The sequence below is a fragment of the Pseudophryne corroboree genome, chromosome 9 (genome assembly GCF_028390025.1).
Source record: "Pseudophryne corroboree isolate aPseCor3 chromosome 9, aPseCor3.hap2, whole genome shotgun sequence".
NCBI lineage: Eukaryota > Metazoa > Chordata > Amphibia > Anura > Myobatrachidae > Pseudophryne > Pseudophryne corroboree.
In genome coordinates this window covers 158,238,468-158,256,828 of record NC_086452.1, presented here as the reverse complement: position 1 = coordinate 158,256,828, position 18,361 = coordinate 158,238,468, and the positions used below count along the sequence as shown (strand labels likewise).

General features: G+C 42.7%; 1 protein-coding gene across 4 annotated transcripts in view; it reads left to right on the top strand.

Annotated features, from left to right (window-relative positions):
* RPAP2 (RNA polymerase II associated protein 2) overlaps positions 1–18,361 on the top strand; it is a 244,484-nt gene that overhangs the window by 120,539 nt on the left and 105,584 nt on the right. For 2 of the 4 annotated variants that reach the window (XM_063939888.1, XM_063939887.1), the window contains exons 8-10: positions 2,433–3,366; positions 6,230–6,324; positions 14,867–14,947. In XM_063939888.1, the coding sequence (XP_063795958.1) occupies positions 2,433–3,366; positions 6,230–6,324; positions 14,867–14,947 (1,110 nt within the window). The remainder of the gene's footprint in view (positions 1–2,432; positions 3,367–6,229; positions 6,325–14,866; positions 14,948–18,361) is intronic. The other 2 variants (XM_063939890.1, XM_063939889.1) reach the window with 1 other exon arrangement.

The window sequence follows — 18,361 nt, the reverse complement described above, 5'->3', positions numbered from 1 at the left end:
AGCCAGGCGTGTCTCAGAATTGGCGGCTTTATCCTATAAAAGCCCTTACCTAATTTTTCATACGGACAGGGCAGAATTGAGGACTCATCCTCAATTTCTCCCTAAGGTGGTTTCAGCGTTTCACTTGAACAAGCCTATTGTGGTGCCTGCGGCTACTAGGGACTTGGAGGACTCCAGGTTGCTGGACGTAGTCAGGGCCCTGAAAATATATGTTTCCAGGACGGCTGGAGTCAGAAAATCTGACTCGCTGTTTGTCCTGTATGCACCCAACAAGCTGGGTGCTCCTGCTTCTAAGCAGACTATTGCTCGTTGGATTTGTAGTACAATTCAGCTTGCACATTCTGTGGCAGGCCTGCCACAGCCAAAATCTGTAAAAGCCCATTCCACAAGGAAGGTAGGCTCATCTTGGGCGGCTGCCCGAGGGGTCTCGGCTTTACAACTTTGCCGAGCAGCTACTTGGTCAGGAGCAAACACGTTTGCTAAATTCTACAAATTTGATACCCTGGCCGAGGAGGACCTGGAGTTCTCTCATTCGGTGCTGCAGAGTCATCCGCACTCTCCCGCCCGTTTGGGAGCTTTGGTATAATCCCCATGGTCCTTACGGAGTTCCCAGCATCCACTAGGACGTCAGAGAAAATAAGAATTTACTTACCGATAATTCTATTTCTCGTAGTCCGTAGTGGGATGGGCGCCCAGCATCCAAGTGCGGATTGTCTGCAATACTTGTACATAGTTATTGTTACAAAAATCGGGTTATTATTGTTGTGAGCCATCTTTTTAGAGGCTCCTCTGTTATCATGCTGTTAACTGGGTTCAGATCACAGGTTGTACGGTGTGATTGGTGTGGCTGGTATGAGTCTTACCCGGGATTCAAAATCCTTCCTTATTGTGTACGCTCGTCCGGGCACAGTATCCTAACTGAGGCTTGGAGGAGGGTCATAGGGGGAGGAGCCAGTGCACACCAGGTAGTCCTAAAGCTTTTACTTTTGTGCCCAGTCTCCTGCGGAGCCGCTATTCCCCATGGTCCTTACGGAGTTCCCAGCATCCACTACGGACTACGAGAAATAGAATTATCGGTAAGTAAATTCTTATTTTTTCTCAATAAATTAAACTATGGCGTTAAATAGTATGTACTGTTAAAAGTTTAATTTTAAAATAATGCGATTTATGAAATCACATACCCCATGTCTCCAGGGGCTACAGTATATGTTGCAGTTTTTTTTTGCTTATTTATGTTCACAGCCCCATAGGGCTTTAGGGTTATGCGAGATAAGGGAGGGAGGTGGGAGACAAATGTAGTATTATTATTATTATTATTATCATCATCCTTTATTTCTATGGCACCACAAGGGTTCCGCAGCGCCCAATTACAGAGTACATAAATTAATACTCATACAGGAAAACTGTGACTTACAGTTGAAGACAATATAGGACAAGTACAGGGTAAATAAACAACAGCAGATGACACTGATATAAGTATCTGAGTGGCAGAAACCGTGGGATTTGGGGCTGTCGAGGATGGCTTTAGCAGGAAAAGGATAAACACATGAGGGAAGAGGGCCATACTTGTGAGAGCTTTCATTCTAATATACTACTACAACAAATTGTTCAGGACTCCTATAAAACCGTAGTGCAACCCCCCCCCCCCACCCCCCCCAAAAATTTTGTTTTAATAAAATTATTATTTATATTAAAATCATATGCTCCGCCACTCTCGGATGTCTTTAGCCAATACTTTTCCCGGTGCCCTCCACACACCAGCTGTAAAAGCTGTATGAAATATATTGCTCCAAGGGCGGCACTCAAGGATGGTAAATAACCACAATACACAAGCGCTTTGCAGACACCATTTCAGCGCCTGTCATTTGTATTGTATTTTTAATAGTATTTGTCAGATTTTGTGTTGATTTGTAACTGTTTGATTTATGTATGTCAGCCATACTGATGATTGACACTGCTCCACATATGTTCTAACTTAGAGATTGAAGATGGAGGAGTGGTCAATACTGCTGGCTGTGGTGGTGGAATTTTAAAGTTGCACATGTTGTTTCCTGCATTTATGGCTTGATAAAAGTTCTGACAGGTGCTGAAACGTCTGCAAACCCCTTGTGTATTGTGGTTATTTACCATCCCTGAGTGCCGCCTTTGGAGATAATAAATATATGGCCAATACAGTACGTCTTTTGCAATATGGATGTCTCAGAGTGCCGTCATTATATGGTATTATTGTGTCTTGGATTCTGAGCACCGGAGCAAGCTGTTTTGAGGAATGTGAGTGCCGGCATTTGGTGGACGTATGTATGTATGAATGTATGTATGTATATATATATATATATATATATATATATATATATTTTATTTATTTTATAAAGAAGTCGTGAACATTACAATTATTGCTCTTAATGAATATCCTCCTCCTCTTCATCTTTCAGTGGTCACTCTGGAGAGGAAGTCAAATTAATTGAAAGTGGGATCAAAACTGCAGAAATTGAGAAACCTAAAAGCCGGACAGAAGAGGGTAATTCCAGTTCTGCTGAAAGCGATGCTGACCAGGAACCTGAGCAAACGTTTGTGTCCTCCCTCATCCCAGAAACTCAGCCAAGCCCTGAGGATACAGAACCACTGCAAGGAAATGGTCATGTTACACAGACAAGGAAGACTCCAGATTTAGTGGACATAAACCAAAATTTGCCAGAAACCACAGAAAGATTAGAACATTGCAAATTAAATGAACATGAAAGCACCTTTGACTTACTAAGTGGTTCAGCTGAACAGTCTTCCATAGATGTCACAAAAGACAGAATTGAGACAGCTGAATCTTCAGAAGCCACTTATGTGGACGTCATGGAAGTGACACAGAGATCCGTAAGTAAAAGTGGTGCGGAACGTCTTCGAGAATTACTCTGCAAATCCAGGAACTCGCAGACCACCCAAAAAGATAGTGCTCAACCTGTAACTGTAAAAAATAGTATGCTAGAAGTTGTCACGCAGACCTTAAATGAGTGGAAATCAGAGTACACATTGCAGTATCTCTTTGGGACAAATTACATGGCAGAAGCCACAATTCCTAAACAAGTCGTTTCGCTTGCCAGTAACCAAATAGAGGACCTAGATGAAGATGACTTGCGTTTAGACGCTAATGACATAAATGCTTTGGGAGCCTCTGATAATGCTGCACGTTTGAATGAGTGTTTACCTTACCAAAATGTGAACGATGTATCAAAGCCGATTCCTGATTATTCAAAGATTAGAGAAGAAAGTAAAGCTTTAGAATGTCGAGTCACAGAATTTTTCAGAGGACATTACATATTACCAGAAGAGGTGCAAAATCAACAGACTGAAGAAACGAAGATTGGTTTAAAAAAGGTTAGTACTTAGACAGTACTAGGCAGCGTAAAAACAATATGTCAGAATAATTATTTCTGGTGACCAATGTCTTTTTGCTTGGTAATGACGTTTAAGTACTAATGTTTTGCGGATATGTCAAAGGGGTTTAATCATTTTCACCTCCACTTTGAATGCATATCTCTGCTTAATTTGGTCAAATCAAGTGGAAACTGCGCATGAGAGATTACATTTTGCAAAGCAGAGGCAGCCATATTGTGAGCTGAGCCCTTTTTTATAGCCATGTAAATTATCATTCACTAGTGAACAGTTGCATCAGTGACGCTCATATTTAAAAGGCCCTGCACCTAGTAAATTGATATACTGATATGCTCCTTTATGAAGAATTAATCAACCTCCAAAATGGCTGCTTCCACTGTCTCTAGGCAAAGGAGCTCTTTCGAAGTGTGAATAATTATTCCCTGCTATTAACTAGTGTTGTATATTTTGTCAACATGGTCGCACTGTTGACATGCAGCATGCAGACATTGACCATGTTGACATCATGTTTAGACTGATTTAATTGTCGATGTAATTAGAATGTTGACAAAACATCCCTGATGGTTTATTGGTAAGTTTCCTGGTCCGGTGGCTCCAATATTGTCTACCCAGTTCGGCAGTCAGGGGATGATGACTTCTGGCAGATCTAGCAGTGCTTCCGGTGGGGAGTATATTTCTAGCCCCTAACCTCTACTCCCATAGCCTAACCTTAAACCTCCCATAGCATCTAACCCTAAACTCCCCTCCCGCAGCCTAACCCTCTCTCAAGTGCTTATCCCTAACCCCCCATTCTAGTACCTGACCCTAACCCTTCTCCTAGTACCTGATCCTAAACTCCCCTCCCGCAACCTAACCCTCCCTCTAGTGCCTTATCCTAATCTCCCCTCCCGTAGCCAAACCCTCACTCTACTGAGTATCCCTAACCCTACCTTTAGTGCCTGACCTTAACCGCCCCTCTAATGTAGGCCTGGCCAACCTATGGCTCTCCAGCTGTTGTGAAACTACACATCCCAGCATGCCCTGCCACAGTTTTAGTATTCCCTAATAGCAAAACTGTGGAACTGTGGTCAGGCATGCTGGGACTTGTAGTTAACAACAACTGGAGAGCCACAAGTTGGCCAGGCAAGCTCTAGTGCCTGACCCTAATCCTCCCTCTAGTGCCTGATCCTAACCTCCTCTCCCGTAGCCTAATCTTAAACCTCCCGTAGCGTCTAACCCTAAACTTCCTGTAGCATAATCCTCCCTCTAGTGCCTATTCCTAACCCACCCCATCTTGACAGGAGAGTCTGTGCTGTGGTAAAGACATAATCAATACATTATAATAAAACATAGTCAAGGAATTTTAGGACCTGTGCCTGAAAATTACTAGTCCAGATGTGTTTGTGACCTGAAATTACCATAGTGTCACAGAGCGTGAAGCAGAGTCCTTTAGTATAATAATGATTATCACCTGCAAAACGTGACCTCCAATATTTCCTGAGTAATCCACTGTAACACCTTTTTTACATCATATTCGATGTGAACAGGCACCTGTGACCCTGGGTGGTTTGTTGGCTTCTGTAATATGTAATGACCGGTTTTCAGTATATGAAGCTAAATGTAATGGGTTGCTATTTCGGAAAATGTGTGATTTTTAGCGCAAATTCGCACATTTTCCAAAAATGGCAAATGTTAAAATGTTAAAAATCGCAAGTTTTCTACCAAAAATCGCAAGTGAAAAATCGCATCCAGATGTTTTGCCATTGAAAACAATCAGAATCGCAAATATAATAGGTTTTTATGTAGGGAGGTGATGCCGCAGCCGGGGGACACTTTTATATAGGTCCCTGCAGCCAAAGCATCACTCACCCCAACTAGTCACCCTTGGCCGGGGTTCTCTGTGGGAGTGGGGACCACTTAAATCAAGAGGACCCCCCCCTCGAGGCACCCAAGGGCCAGGGGTGAAGCCTGAGGATGTGTCCCCCCCCCCCCCCCCATATCCCTGGTTGGTGGATGGGGGCTGATAGCCAAAATTGTGGAAAAATAAAGAATGTTGTCCTTTGTTGTGGAACTACAAGTCCCAGCAAGCCTGTCCCGCTTGCTGGTACTTGGAGGCTAGTGGAGCCCGGTGCCGGTTTAAAAAATACAGTTGACCCCTACTTCTTTTGTCCCCTGTATTTTTGGAACCAGGACCGGTCCAAGAGTCCGGTGCTGGTTTGTTTAAATATGGGGAACCCCAAATCAACTTTTTTTTGTATTTTTGCAACCAGGACCGGCTCAAAGAGCCCGAGGCTGGTTATGCTTTCGGGGGGGACCTGCACATTGTTGTGTTTTTTTTAATATATAAATATATATATATATATATATATATATATATATATATATATATATTTAACACTTTCTTTACTTTTACAGATAGAAGCATGCACGGATCTCACTGATCTGTGCATGCTTCTGACTGGTATGGGTCGTTGGGTCGACCTAACGGCCATGTTGACCTTCAATAGTCGACCTAATGAGTGTCGACCGAACGACTGTATCCCCTTCTGACTAAGTAATAAAAAATGACCTAAAATCCGCATGTTTTTATTACTAAAAATTGCATGTTTCCTTTACTAAGAACCGCAAATAATCGCATGCAAATTCCGTTTTAACCTTAAAATTCACACCCTATTACATTTGCAATTTTTTTGGTAAAAATCGCAAATTACAAACGTGCGATTTGGTGCAATTTATTTAGACACCTAAAAAATCGCACCCTATTACATCTAGCCTATGGTGTTTGGGTTCTCAGAAGTCTATAAAACCATATGGACATTATTATGTTTCATTGCCAGTCTTATATTTTATTCTGCTGATTTTTCAGGGTGAAGCATCTTGGGTTCCAGCTCTTCCTCTTGTTGATTCTTGTTCCCAGCAACAAATCCGGAAAAAAATTATACTAGAGAAATTGAAAAGAGTGTAAGTATTATAATGTCCCTGGGCAATATGAAGTGCATTTGTTTTTATTTTTGCAACTTCCTTCTTTCATTAACTATATTATGTCAATAAATATGCGTAGAAACACAGACAGCTGAGAAGAATAGTTGAACTTCCTGAGTCGATAAGCCAATTACATGTGCACTAATGTTGGTATTAGTGATTTACATTGGCACTCATCATGATCATCGTCAGCAGCCTTTGTGTCTTTATAAAGAGCCACAAAACTCTGCAGATTCTAACAAGCAGTATAGCAAATCATACACAGAAACAGGAGCTTGAGGTGCAGACATCAAACAGCGTAGAGTGGGCCCTGCTTGTGAGAGCTTACAATCTAAAGGGGGGAGAGCCAAGTTGAGACACTAGGAGCTGAAAAGTTAGGATGGTATCTTTTAGTATCCAGTGGGGTTTGAATATACTCTAGTAAATTATGGAACTTTATTCTGGTCAGGCAAGGTTCACAGTTCAATAAGAAGTCTTGGAGCCATGACTATAGTGCTTTCGGACACTCTGTGCATGTCAACAATGGTATCTTTTTCCACCATTTAATATTGTGGATCACGAGATTCGGAAAGATTCTTATTTGGTATAGTATTAGTCTTCTATTCCTGAGTATTAGGAAAATTGTCATTGAGTTCTTTCCTTACAATTAGAGGAAAGAATTGATTATAGAAACTGGAATCCGGTTCTAGTTCGGTGTTTGTCAGAAATTTCTGTGAAATTATTTAGTATTTGGCTGGTTTCTAAAATATAAATTTGGTGCAGGCCTAGTGGTATCCCCAATAAAGGATTTTGGCCTCTAAATTAGAATTTTTACGTCATTTTTATCTTGTTCATTTAAATCGCAAAGATTTGGTGTGCCCATATTTTTTTGGGCTTTTGTTTTTTTAACAAATGGTACCGCTTTTCTTTTGAAATTATTATTATGTCTTTTAGGCACTGTGATGTGCTACTGGTCCCCCACCCCCTGCTGCCCAGCTTCGGCAGGAAACTAGTTTAAATAAATAAATAAAAAGGTGTGAAAATAATATAGTAACGATGATAAAAACTGTGTCTGCAAACAAAAATATTGGACATCCTAGTAATGGGGAGTAAACAAAGTTTGATAAGTTTAAATTTTATATAATTAACTTTTGGTTTTCTAACTGCTAATTGTTGATTTAATGTCTTTTTTAATATCAATATTTAAACATCCACATTAGTTTTAGACTTTGCAAGCGACTAGGTCCTAATATGGTCTCAAAGCTACTCGTTCGAGTGGGGTTACTTCAATTTTTTCCTCTCATTTTCCTGTTTAAATGGGACTTTTTTTACGCCCATATTGCGCCCAAACAGACAGTTTAGCCGCCTAAAATGGCTAAATCGGTCTAAACTCCTGTTTTGGCGGCCAAAGTTTGCATCTTGCACCTCAGGAGGCTGCAAGAAAAAAATGTGTCCTCTGTTTTTGCTGTGCGCCCAGACGGCACAATTGAATTGCTGCTGACAGGCGTCATCTAGTGGTGGTCGCGATAACAATTGAATTGGCCTTATTGAAGGACAATCTTCTATTTCTAGTTATTTGTAATTTAATAATAAAAAAGCCTGTTTTTCCAAACATGTTTTAGTTATATATACACATCTATAGATAAAGCCTTTCTAGGTGAAGGTTGAGTATCCCATATCCAAATATTCCAAAATACTGAATTTTTTGAGTGAGATAGTGAAACTTTTGTTTTCTGATGGCTCAATGTACACAGACTGTTTAATACACAAAGTTATTAAAAATATTGTATTAAATGACCTTCAGGCTGTGTGTAGAAGGTGTATATGAAACATAAATGAATTGTGTGAATGTACACACACTATGTTTAATGCACAAAGTTATCAAAAATATTGGCTAAAATTACCTTCAGGCTGTGTGTATAAGGGTTACATGAAATATAAATGTATTCTGTGCTTAGACTTAGGTCCCATCGCCATGATATCTCATTATGGTATGCAATTATTCCAAAATATGGAAAAATCCGATATCCAAAATACTTCTGGTCCCAAGCATTTTGGATAAGGGATACTCAACCTGTATTTTAGGCTTTCTGTAATATTGCATTATATAAAATTATTATTATTATTTTTTTTTTAATTATATTTGTATCTCAAGGAAAGGTTTCATGAAGAGGGATCTTTAAAGATTGTCTTGAAAAATGTAACCTTAAAGTGCACAGCCTACACACAGAGGATGCATCATTTTGTGTAGGCTGAACCAATGCTCATGAGGATACCTATTCATTTGGAATCAATGACACATTCTTATTTTTCATTCATTCTTGTGCTATCACACTATTATAACTGAAGATTCTACATTAGCCTGTAGGTGTCATTGTTGCTATGGCAGTTAGCAGGTCTGGTGAACAACAAATCACTTTGTGTAGAACACTTGCTCATTCTACATCAAATAGATGTAGTTAGCTCAGTGAACTTTTCTTGAAACACTTTTTTTTGTTTTACTCTGTAGCGGCCATTAGAACCCATTTTATTTGATAATACTGGCTACTTAGAAAGGCATTAAACGCTTTAGGTATTAATTCTAGGGAAACAGTTACCAATATAAGTGCAATCTCTACAGTATAGTGACCCACAATAAATTAGACCCTGACGTTGTATTTGTTTACTTTCACTGAAGTGCCACCTCTGGCGCTATGCGGACAATTCTTGTTTTCCCTAGTTCACGTGCACACCTTGCTTTTAAAAGCAAGTGCTGTGCATGCAGCTTTGGTGGGTCAGAATGTGCAAACCGATAGGTTGGTCTGTGCTGTCACTTTCCCCCAACCAGAATAGGACTGAGCACCATGCCCATTGATTGCAACTGCCAGACTCTCAGGTGATGTCCAGGTATTTTTTTCCCATCCCGCATACCCCTGCTTACACTGCACTGCTCAAAGCTGCAATTGCCTTATGCTTTTATCACCTATGCTCATAAATAACCCCTATATATTCTTCTTTGCCTGGGGTCCCTTAAAATTATAAAATTTGCCTGAACTGCAAAGAGAATTATTACAATTTAATAGATAAGTTATGATCATGTCCAGTGACCATATCATATTGAGCTTACTAAGGGGGTCATTCCGAGTTGATCGCACGCTAGCTGTTTTTAGCAGCCGTGCAAACGCATAGTCGCCGCCCACGGGGGAGTGTATTTTCGCTTTGCAAGTGTGCGAATGCCTGTGCAGCTGAGCTCTGCAAAAACATTTTGTGCAGTTTCAGAGCAGGTCTGAACTTACTCAGCCCTTGTGATCACTTCAGTCTTTTTAGTGCCGGATTTGACATCACACACCTGCGTTTTCCCTACCACTCCCAGAAACAGGTCAGTTGTCACCCATAAACGCCCTCTTTCTGTCAATCTTCTTGCGATCGGCTGTGCGTGTGGATTCTTCGTTAAATCCATAGCTCAGCAACGATCCGCATTGTACCTGTACAACGCGCGTGCGCATTGAGGCGCATGCGCAGTAGAGACCTGATCGCAACGCAGCGAAAATCGGCAGCGTGCGATCAACTCGGAATGACCCCCTAAGTACGAGGGGTGATTGATAAGTACCCATGTTTAAAGACAGATGGCGCCATTGACGTCAAACCTGTATATCATCATTTAATGTCATCTGTCAAACTGTCAGAATTTCAGATAAATTCATCGTCTACTTTTGTTTTGGTAGCTGTTGGAAGTGAGCAAGTTTGAGTTTTTTCTAACTATGGAGAAAGTGCAGTACCGATCGGTGATTAGATTCTTGTTTTTGGATGGGAAGACGTGTGAGGAAATCAAAGAAAAGTTGGAAGCCGTTTATGGGGACTTTTCACCTTCGATGACAACTATCAGATATTGGTTCAATGAATTCAAGTATGGTGGTACATCCGTCCTTGATGAGGAGTGTCCAGGTCGCCCAGTTGAGGTGACTACGGATTAAATGGTCAACAAAATCCATAATGTCGTATTGGCAGACCGGCGAGTGCAGATCAGAGAGATTGTTGAGATCATAGGCATTTTATTTGAACGTGTGCAGAATATCCTACATGAACATTTGGGTATGACAAAGCTATCAATTTAGGTATAACAAAGCTATCAATTCCCAAAAATCCTTTTTGGGAATTGATATGGTGTGGAGATCTCCTGGAGTCATCTAAAAGAAACCATTATGGGAACGCGGGACTGAACACTAATGTAAGTGTATTTCCTACTGGCGTGTCTGCCTGCATTCACCTCACACACCTCTGTCACTCAGGCTGTTAAAGAAACTGCTTAGGGTCTACGGGTGAGAACCCGAATGTAAGTTTCTTTCCAAAAGTTACCATTTGGGCACCTGTGATTGCAGTTCTTCATATGGTCCCCCGGATGTTTTTCTGACACAGTGCTGAGAACACTGTATATTTTAATTTCTCATATGTTCTTTAGGAGTGTATAAAGGGTGAACTCCATCAGTGCTTTTAGCTGCTTAAGTGTTTGGTAGCGCAGGTGAAGCACATTGTTCATTTAATCAAAGCTATCGGCAAGATGGGTGCCGCGTTTGCTCACTGGACAACAAGCGTAATCGAATGATCACTTTGAATCAGTGTTTGGGCCTGTTTAAGCTCAATCGAAGGAGTTTCTGCGCCGTTTCATGACTGATGATAAAACGTGGATCAATCACTACACGCCAGAAATGAAGGAACAGTCAAAACAGTGGACCCGGCGACCGTGCACCAGAGTTGGCGAAGACTGTTCCATTGGCCGGAAAGGTCATGGCCACCGTTTTCTTGGATTCGAAAGGCATAATCTTCATCAACGATTTGGAAAAGGGAAGAACGATCACAGGGCAGTATTATGCTCAATTATTGGGCAGATTAGATGACTCATTGAAGAGAAAACAGCCCCACTTGGCATAGAATAAAGTGCTGTTCCACCACGACAATGCGCCAGAACACTCGTCCCACGTCACCACAGCGAAATTGGTGGAATTGGGCTACGAATTGCTGCCGCATCCGCTGTATTCTCCAGAGTTGGCCCCCTGCGACTTCTTCCTGTTTCCAAACATGAAAAAATGGCTTGGTGGAAAGAGATTTGCATCCAAAGAGGAGGTCATTGCCAAAACTGAAGCCTATTTCGCAGAGTTCAACAAATCCTATTTTTTGGAGGGCTTGAAAAAGTTTGAATATCGTTGGGCCAAGTGTATCAAGCTAAAAGGGGACTATGTTGAAAAATAAATCAGCATTTTTCCTATAAAAATTTTTTTTTCTTGCCTAGCACGGGTACTTATCAATCACGCCTCGTAAATGTAGTGTCCTGTGGCTGTATAGGATGTAGTGTTCTTGCACACTGTGCTGCTGTTCTCCAGTATGCAGTTTATTTTATGAACAGCAGAAGGTGCAAATTGTGATTGGTTAAGGGGGAGATGTACAAAGCCTTGAAAAGTGATACATTTCATATTGATAAAGTACCAGCCAATCAGCTCCTAACTGCAATGTTACAGGATGGATTTTAAAAATGACAGTTAAAGATTTGTTGGGGACTGCCAAGTCAAACAGGGAAAGGTAGCCCTTGGTCCTGGTGTAACTCTGTCTCTCTCTTTCTTTCTTTCTTTCTTTCTTTCTTTCTTTCTTTCTTTCTTTCTTTCTTTCTTTCTTTCTTTCTTTCTCTCTTTCTCTCTTTCTCTCTCTCTCTCTCTCTCTCTCTCTCTCTCTCTCTCTCTCTCTCTCTCTCACCCTCCCTCCCCAAGATAAAATTACTCACTGCACACTCACCTTGTGTTTTAATATTTTCGAGTATGCAAATGACTAGAATAAGGATTGTGGAGTGTACAAGGAAGGAAATAATAGTAATAGTATGCCAAGACACACAGATAGGCCATGGCTGGGGGACAATGGGATTGCTAATGAGGAGTACAGGAGCTGGCACTTAAACATAACTGTAACTTTAAATAAAAGCTCCTCCCTACAGCAACTCCCAAAGGACCAGGTGGCTGCCCAGAGACCTGCTTAGTGGAAGCCCCATGTTGTGCTGCCCAAGAGTTCGCCTCCGCACTAGAATAGGCCCGAGTAATGACTGAGCGGATCCACCGCGCAATGGTCTGCTTTGTAGCAGGCCAACCACATTTATGACCGTCGTAGAGAACCAGAAAAGAATCCATGCAACAAACAGACAAAGTCCTGTCCAAATAGAGCAGCAGAGTCTGGATCACGTCCAACAGAGCCAGATCTCCCAGTCCCAGGAAGTCGACAAAGGAAATAAAAAAAATGGAAAGCCAATTTCCTTATACATGTGTTAAGCTGAAACAACTTTATGTTGGAATGAATGAAATGTATGTAGAACCGCCCCATAATCATGAAATACGAGAAAAGACGATCTGCAAGACAATGCATCTAACTCTGAAACCTACAAAGCTAAGGCAATTGCCATGAGGGAAACCAACTTCCAAATGACAAACTTCAGGTTGACCAAATCTAAAGGCTCAAAGGGAGCCTTCTTGAGAACAGTGAGGGCCAGATTAAGATCCCACGGTGCTATTTGTGGATGTAACAGCGGTTGACCCTGCAACACACCCTGTAAAAGGTCCAAACTTCCTGAAGAGCGCCAGCGTCAAAATCTGCACCTTCTAGGAGCAAAGCTGTAACCCGGCCTCCAAGCCTCCCTGAAGGAACGCTAAGGAAAAAGGCAGGTGAAACCATGAAGTATGAAAGTCGTGCCTCTCACACCACAGGATGTATATTCTCCAGACTGTGTGATAACTGCGAGATGAAACTGGTTTCCGGGCCCGCAACATAGGGCCTGGTTTAGAGTTGCAAGCAAAGCCAAAAGCCACACAAGATTCAAAATCGGGTGGAAGGAGCTATTTGGCTTCCGAACATGTTGTAGGTTGGAGTAGAATATTAGTTTTTGTTTTAGCACTGGATCTGAAGCAATAACCCCTTCTGAAAGCAGAGAATTTATAGGCCATATCTTGGAGAGCTGTTGCTAAAAGCTTTACAGTAGTGGACCCCTGAAGTCGTTTATGTAACCCCTGGAAACGATGCCCAGCTGGGTCCAAATACAACTCCAGCCACTGTCCCTGAACTGAAGCAGACAGCCACCCACCCCTGACCGGGCAGGGGGAGGAGGAACCCGTTGGGCACTTGGCTTCTCAGTAGCCTTGGCTACCGAGCGTCTGTGGACCCTGGAAAAATGGCCTTTCGGTGCATAACCTCTGCATCTAAAGGCCCCCCCTACCTCTGCCCATTTTAAAGGAAAGCAAAACGCATTAAACTGTGTACCCCACTGCTTGGGGTCAGACACAGGAATAAAAATGCTCTTCCTACTGGTGGCCTGGGCAATAGTGGCATCCAACTTGGCTCAAAAAGAACACCCTCACTAAAAGGAAGCGCTACCAAGGAACTCGTGACGCCACCTGAGCGCAGTCTTGCATGGTCTCACAAACATATTCCGACGCTTCCTGGAGCTGCTCTGTGAAGTCCAGCAAGGTATCCTTAGAACAATCACCCTGTCAGCCCAAGTCTCTATGGCTGGAGCCAACCCAGCTGAGACCAGTAAAGGGCGGATAACCGCCCCAGAACCAATGAAGAGAGACTTCAGACAACCCTCTGACTTCTTGTCCAGTGGATGCGATAAGGGAAAGTTAGGGGGGGATTCTAAACATTGGGGTGCCATGGTCAGTACTTTGACCGCTTGCATTTCTGCACCTACCCTTACCCTCCTGCCTTGAATGCTAACAACATAATGCCAAGGAGAGGAGCTTATTTCCCTAGTGGACCACGGTAACACCCAGCATCCTCTAAAAAGGTGAGTGCGTGCTGCAACCCCCCTTCACCCCTATCCCCTCCTCACCTGATGCAGAGTGCTAACTTGGGAGCGACCAGTAGGTCATCTCCCTACCCGCTGCAGCTGCATAACCGCTCCCTTCAGCCACTGCACTACTGGGTCACACCACTATCTGCAGCATGCAGCCAACCAACAATAAAAAAAAAATCTAAGTTGCAAGCCACAAAAAAAAATCTAACTACAGAAGGGCTGACCCCGCAGCCCAGTCCCCGCCTCCCCCCAAAACTCCCAACAGGCACTCGCATACTGGGAGTTGCTGAGATGGGGAACTTATATTTTAAAGTACTAGTTAGGTTTAAGTGCCAGCTCCTGTGGTCCCCATCAGCAATCCCATGGTCCGGTGTCCCCCAGCCTGGATATAGTAGAAATAATGTGTGTCCTCAGACAATGCGAGGGCCATGAATAGCACTGTATACAGGGCCGGATAATTGATGACCTTATAGCACTCACTGTAATATAACCACAGTAGCTTTTCTGTTGCTAAAGAGGCAGATTTTATGTCGTCATCTGCTGCAGCCTCTTATGTATGCAAAGCTGACAGTCTACATGACCTGCAATGTACTATGCAAATGATTCTATGTAGAGCAGGACAGGTACAGTATCTTCAGTAATGTCTCAGTATAATGTATGGTCATCCTTTGACTTTAAAGCCTTACATTCAGTGTTCAATGCAGAATCAGAAGTAATTCTACTTTCTCTTCATTTCAGCCTTCCAGCTATATTGGCACAACTTCAAATACCCTATAGTGATGTATCCAAAGAGTTACACAATCTGGTTAAGACATTTAGGTGAGTGTAACATTTTTATTAAAGAGTTTTAAAAATTGACACCCAAAAAGTAAGCTAATACAACATGAAAAATGGCACATATCAGTTAACAAAATACACCATGGCTCAGATGGAGAGAGCGGAGTAACAAAAGATTAACATTCCAATGTCCAATATTTAGCTATGAGAGACATAGAAATAAATTGACAACAACTCAACGTGTGAGAGAGTGTGGATAAGCAAAGATTAGCATTATACGTATAAATCTCATATTATATAAGAATAGCAGAACAGTACCTTAAGGCACCACTCAGGTCCACATAGGGGGTCATTCAGATCTGGTCGCTGCTGTGCCTTTTCGCACAGCGGGCGTTCAGGCCCTAACTGCACATGCGTATTCACGCGTGTCTGACAACAACAGCGAGCATCGACGGTCAGCGACGCTATGGTGCGAGAAATCTGATCGCACAGGTGTTTGCAAGGTGGGTGGCAACTGAACATTTACAGGAAGTGTCCGCAAAAACGCAGGAGTACCCGAGCGTTTTCAGGGAGGGTGTCTGACGTCCGCTCTGGCCCCGATCAGCCTGTTCTCATCGCACTGGAAGAGTAAGTCCTGGGCTGCGCAGAGACTGCACAAAGTGTATTTTCACAGCTTGGCATACACATGCTATCGCACACTCACACAGCGAATTTACACTCCCCTGGAGGCGGCGACTATCTGATCGCAGGACAGCAAAATTAGCAGCCCAGCAATCAGATCTGAATTACCCCCATAGTCTAATGCCAGATTATTAGTGATGCTTAAGTGACATGTAAACTAAAATAAGCTTGATTCCAGAATAAGGGATCAGTATTGTCAAGTACAAAAAATGTTTTATAATAGGAGAGAGTCCACCTCTCAACAATATATTGTACAAGCTAAATATATACCCCCGCTGCTACAGAACTATCACATAACGGACAAATACAGAGACAGAAGGAATGAAAATAATAAACATACATTTGCATAATTTCTAAATGGAGCAAACACACTCAAAAAATAAGATCAATCACCTCCCTTTGTCCCCTACCTTGTATGACAATTCTCCCAGTTTACAGCATACCTGGATCCCCAAATACAACACCTCCCAAACTACACTATACCGTCTAATCCCCCAACCCAAGAAAATGAGGGCAACTACACCTGTGTACCTTAAGGCGCAATCACCCAAAGGAAATAAAAACCTGAACCGAGTATACATTTAAATCCAAAAAACTAGGAGAATAAATTCATAAGGGCAGTACACACTAGAGAGATGTGTGCTGAGCGATCTTAACACAGACCGCTCAGCACACATCTCTCTCCTCGCTCAGCACAGCGCAATGTGTGCTGAGCGAGGGGGGTGGGCCGCTCACTTCACACAGCACTGAAGTGAGCGAGCTGCTAGATTGAGCCTGCACGCAGGCTCAATCTAGCACCGGCGATAGCAATGTGCGGGGCCGGGCATCGCTATCGCTGTGGGGCATACACACGAGAGATCCATGCTTAAGATCTAAGCAATCTAGTCAAATTGCTTAGATTTTAAGCACGGATCTCTCCGTGTGTACCCCCTTATAGATTAAAGAGTAAACCCTGAAGGCAATGATTTACTGACAATTAAGAAAAAACTAAAAACAGGTATCACTGTAACAAAATATATATAAAGACAACAAAATATTCAAACAGAATATGAAAACAGATGCAAATAAAAGAGCATTAATAAGGCAGGCAGACATAGTCAAACTAGGATAATAATTCAAATACAGTTAAGTCTAGGAGAGGAACTCTGGTCCAGAGTCCACAGTCCAAAGCATGCCATCAAAGATGATTATCCCACCCCGGGGTCTGTAAGTGAAGCCATATTGCAATGTATTTCTCAGATAATGCAGAATGTTCGCAATAAACTTTTTAATAGGATCTCCTGATGGAAGAATCCGTGGAAAGACATGGCGGGCCCATTAAATAGCAAGCAGGTGGAATTGAGACTTTATCAAAACATCTTTCATTGGCAGCAGACTTTTCCAGATACGCCACCCCCTGAGACTCTAAGGGATTCTAATGGCCAGTGAAAGGAGTATCACAGTCCTCCAGGGTGGAGATACTATTCTTTGTAACGGCAATCCTAACCTGAGCTTGCTGCATATCTTGACATACAAAAGATGACTCTGCGTGGAATCCCACCACCTTGGCCGTCACCCTCCATTCCAAGTCAGTAATGGCTTGAATAAGTTGTTCCATGTTGCCCACAGAAGGTGCTTCCACAGCAGGAGGGAACCAGTGCAATAGGTAAGTATCAGCAACCAAATAAAAGTCCAGTGGGTAGTATTGAATAGAAGATCAGGGTATTATGAAACTTAGGGTGGTGAGGACTTCACAGGAGTCCAAAATAAAGGTCAAAGAGACAATAACTAAGTCACAGGGCAGCCCCTAACAGGAGACTACAGAGACTTAGGCAGCACAATAGGTCATAGGTAAGTATAATTGGAGTTGTGGAATATAATGGGGGGGGAATGTAGAAGACCAGGGCAGAAGGTAGCTTTGAACAGGAGCGAAAAACAAGGCAGCTCAAGCTAGAAGAAGAGAGAGAGAAGGCAACATCAAGAAGTTACAAAACTAACAGTGGCCAAAAACCTCAGAGATTGCAATCAGAGGACCTGAAGGATATGAACCACGCATACAAGATGGCAGTGGGTAGGAAGTCCCAACATTGTCACAACCTCAATTGTGGTAGAGGAGAAGGAGCCAGACCATGGTGTCTACCGTAGAGGGTACACAGCCACCCCACTGCTGCTGGGGTGAACCGCAGCACACACTCCAGAGCACAACATTGAAGGCTCCACACTGCAGGGATGCATTAGGAAGCGGCACCAGCACAGAGGCTACATGTGAGAGAGGAGGCGATCAGGGGATTGAGGGCGACACCGGAGCCCTAGGTGTATATTGCCAGCCGAGCAGACCATTCAGCAGGATAAGTGAATAGGATCACGTCAAATGGAAAGCTGAGGACACGCATCCTACTCGATTGCCATCCAGGCCATACCCCCTCTTAAATATGCTTTTAAAGGAGACCTTTAACTCTTGTTTTGCTTTTTGCTGGCAGTGCCCTCTTCCTGGGCAGTGGAGGTAGGAGTGTTCTTCTGCTTTACTGCCTGAACTGCCAGCATTTCATCGTTTTTTTCAGGAACCAATTCACATTTTTGCTATAGGTCTCTAGATCTCCTCTTACTATCTCCAGCGCTGATGGTTCTGTGTGGTTCTAAATTGACAATCAAGTAACTTGACGTAATGGGGAAAATCACTATGGAACGGTGTGGGAATGCCATATTCTGTGCACAGAACATTTTTACTAAGCACAACACACTTCTTCTGAAGCACTGAAGACAACTTACAGAAATATTCCTCTCCCTGTTGCGTAA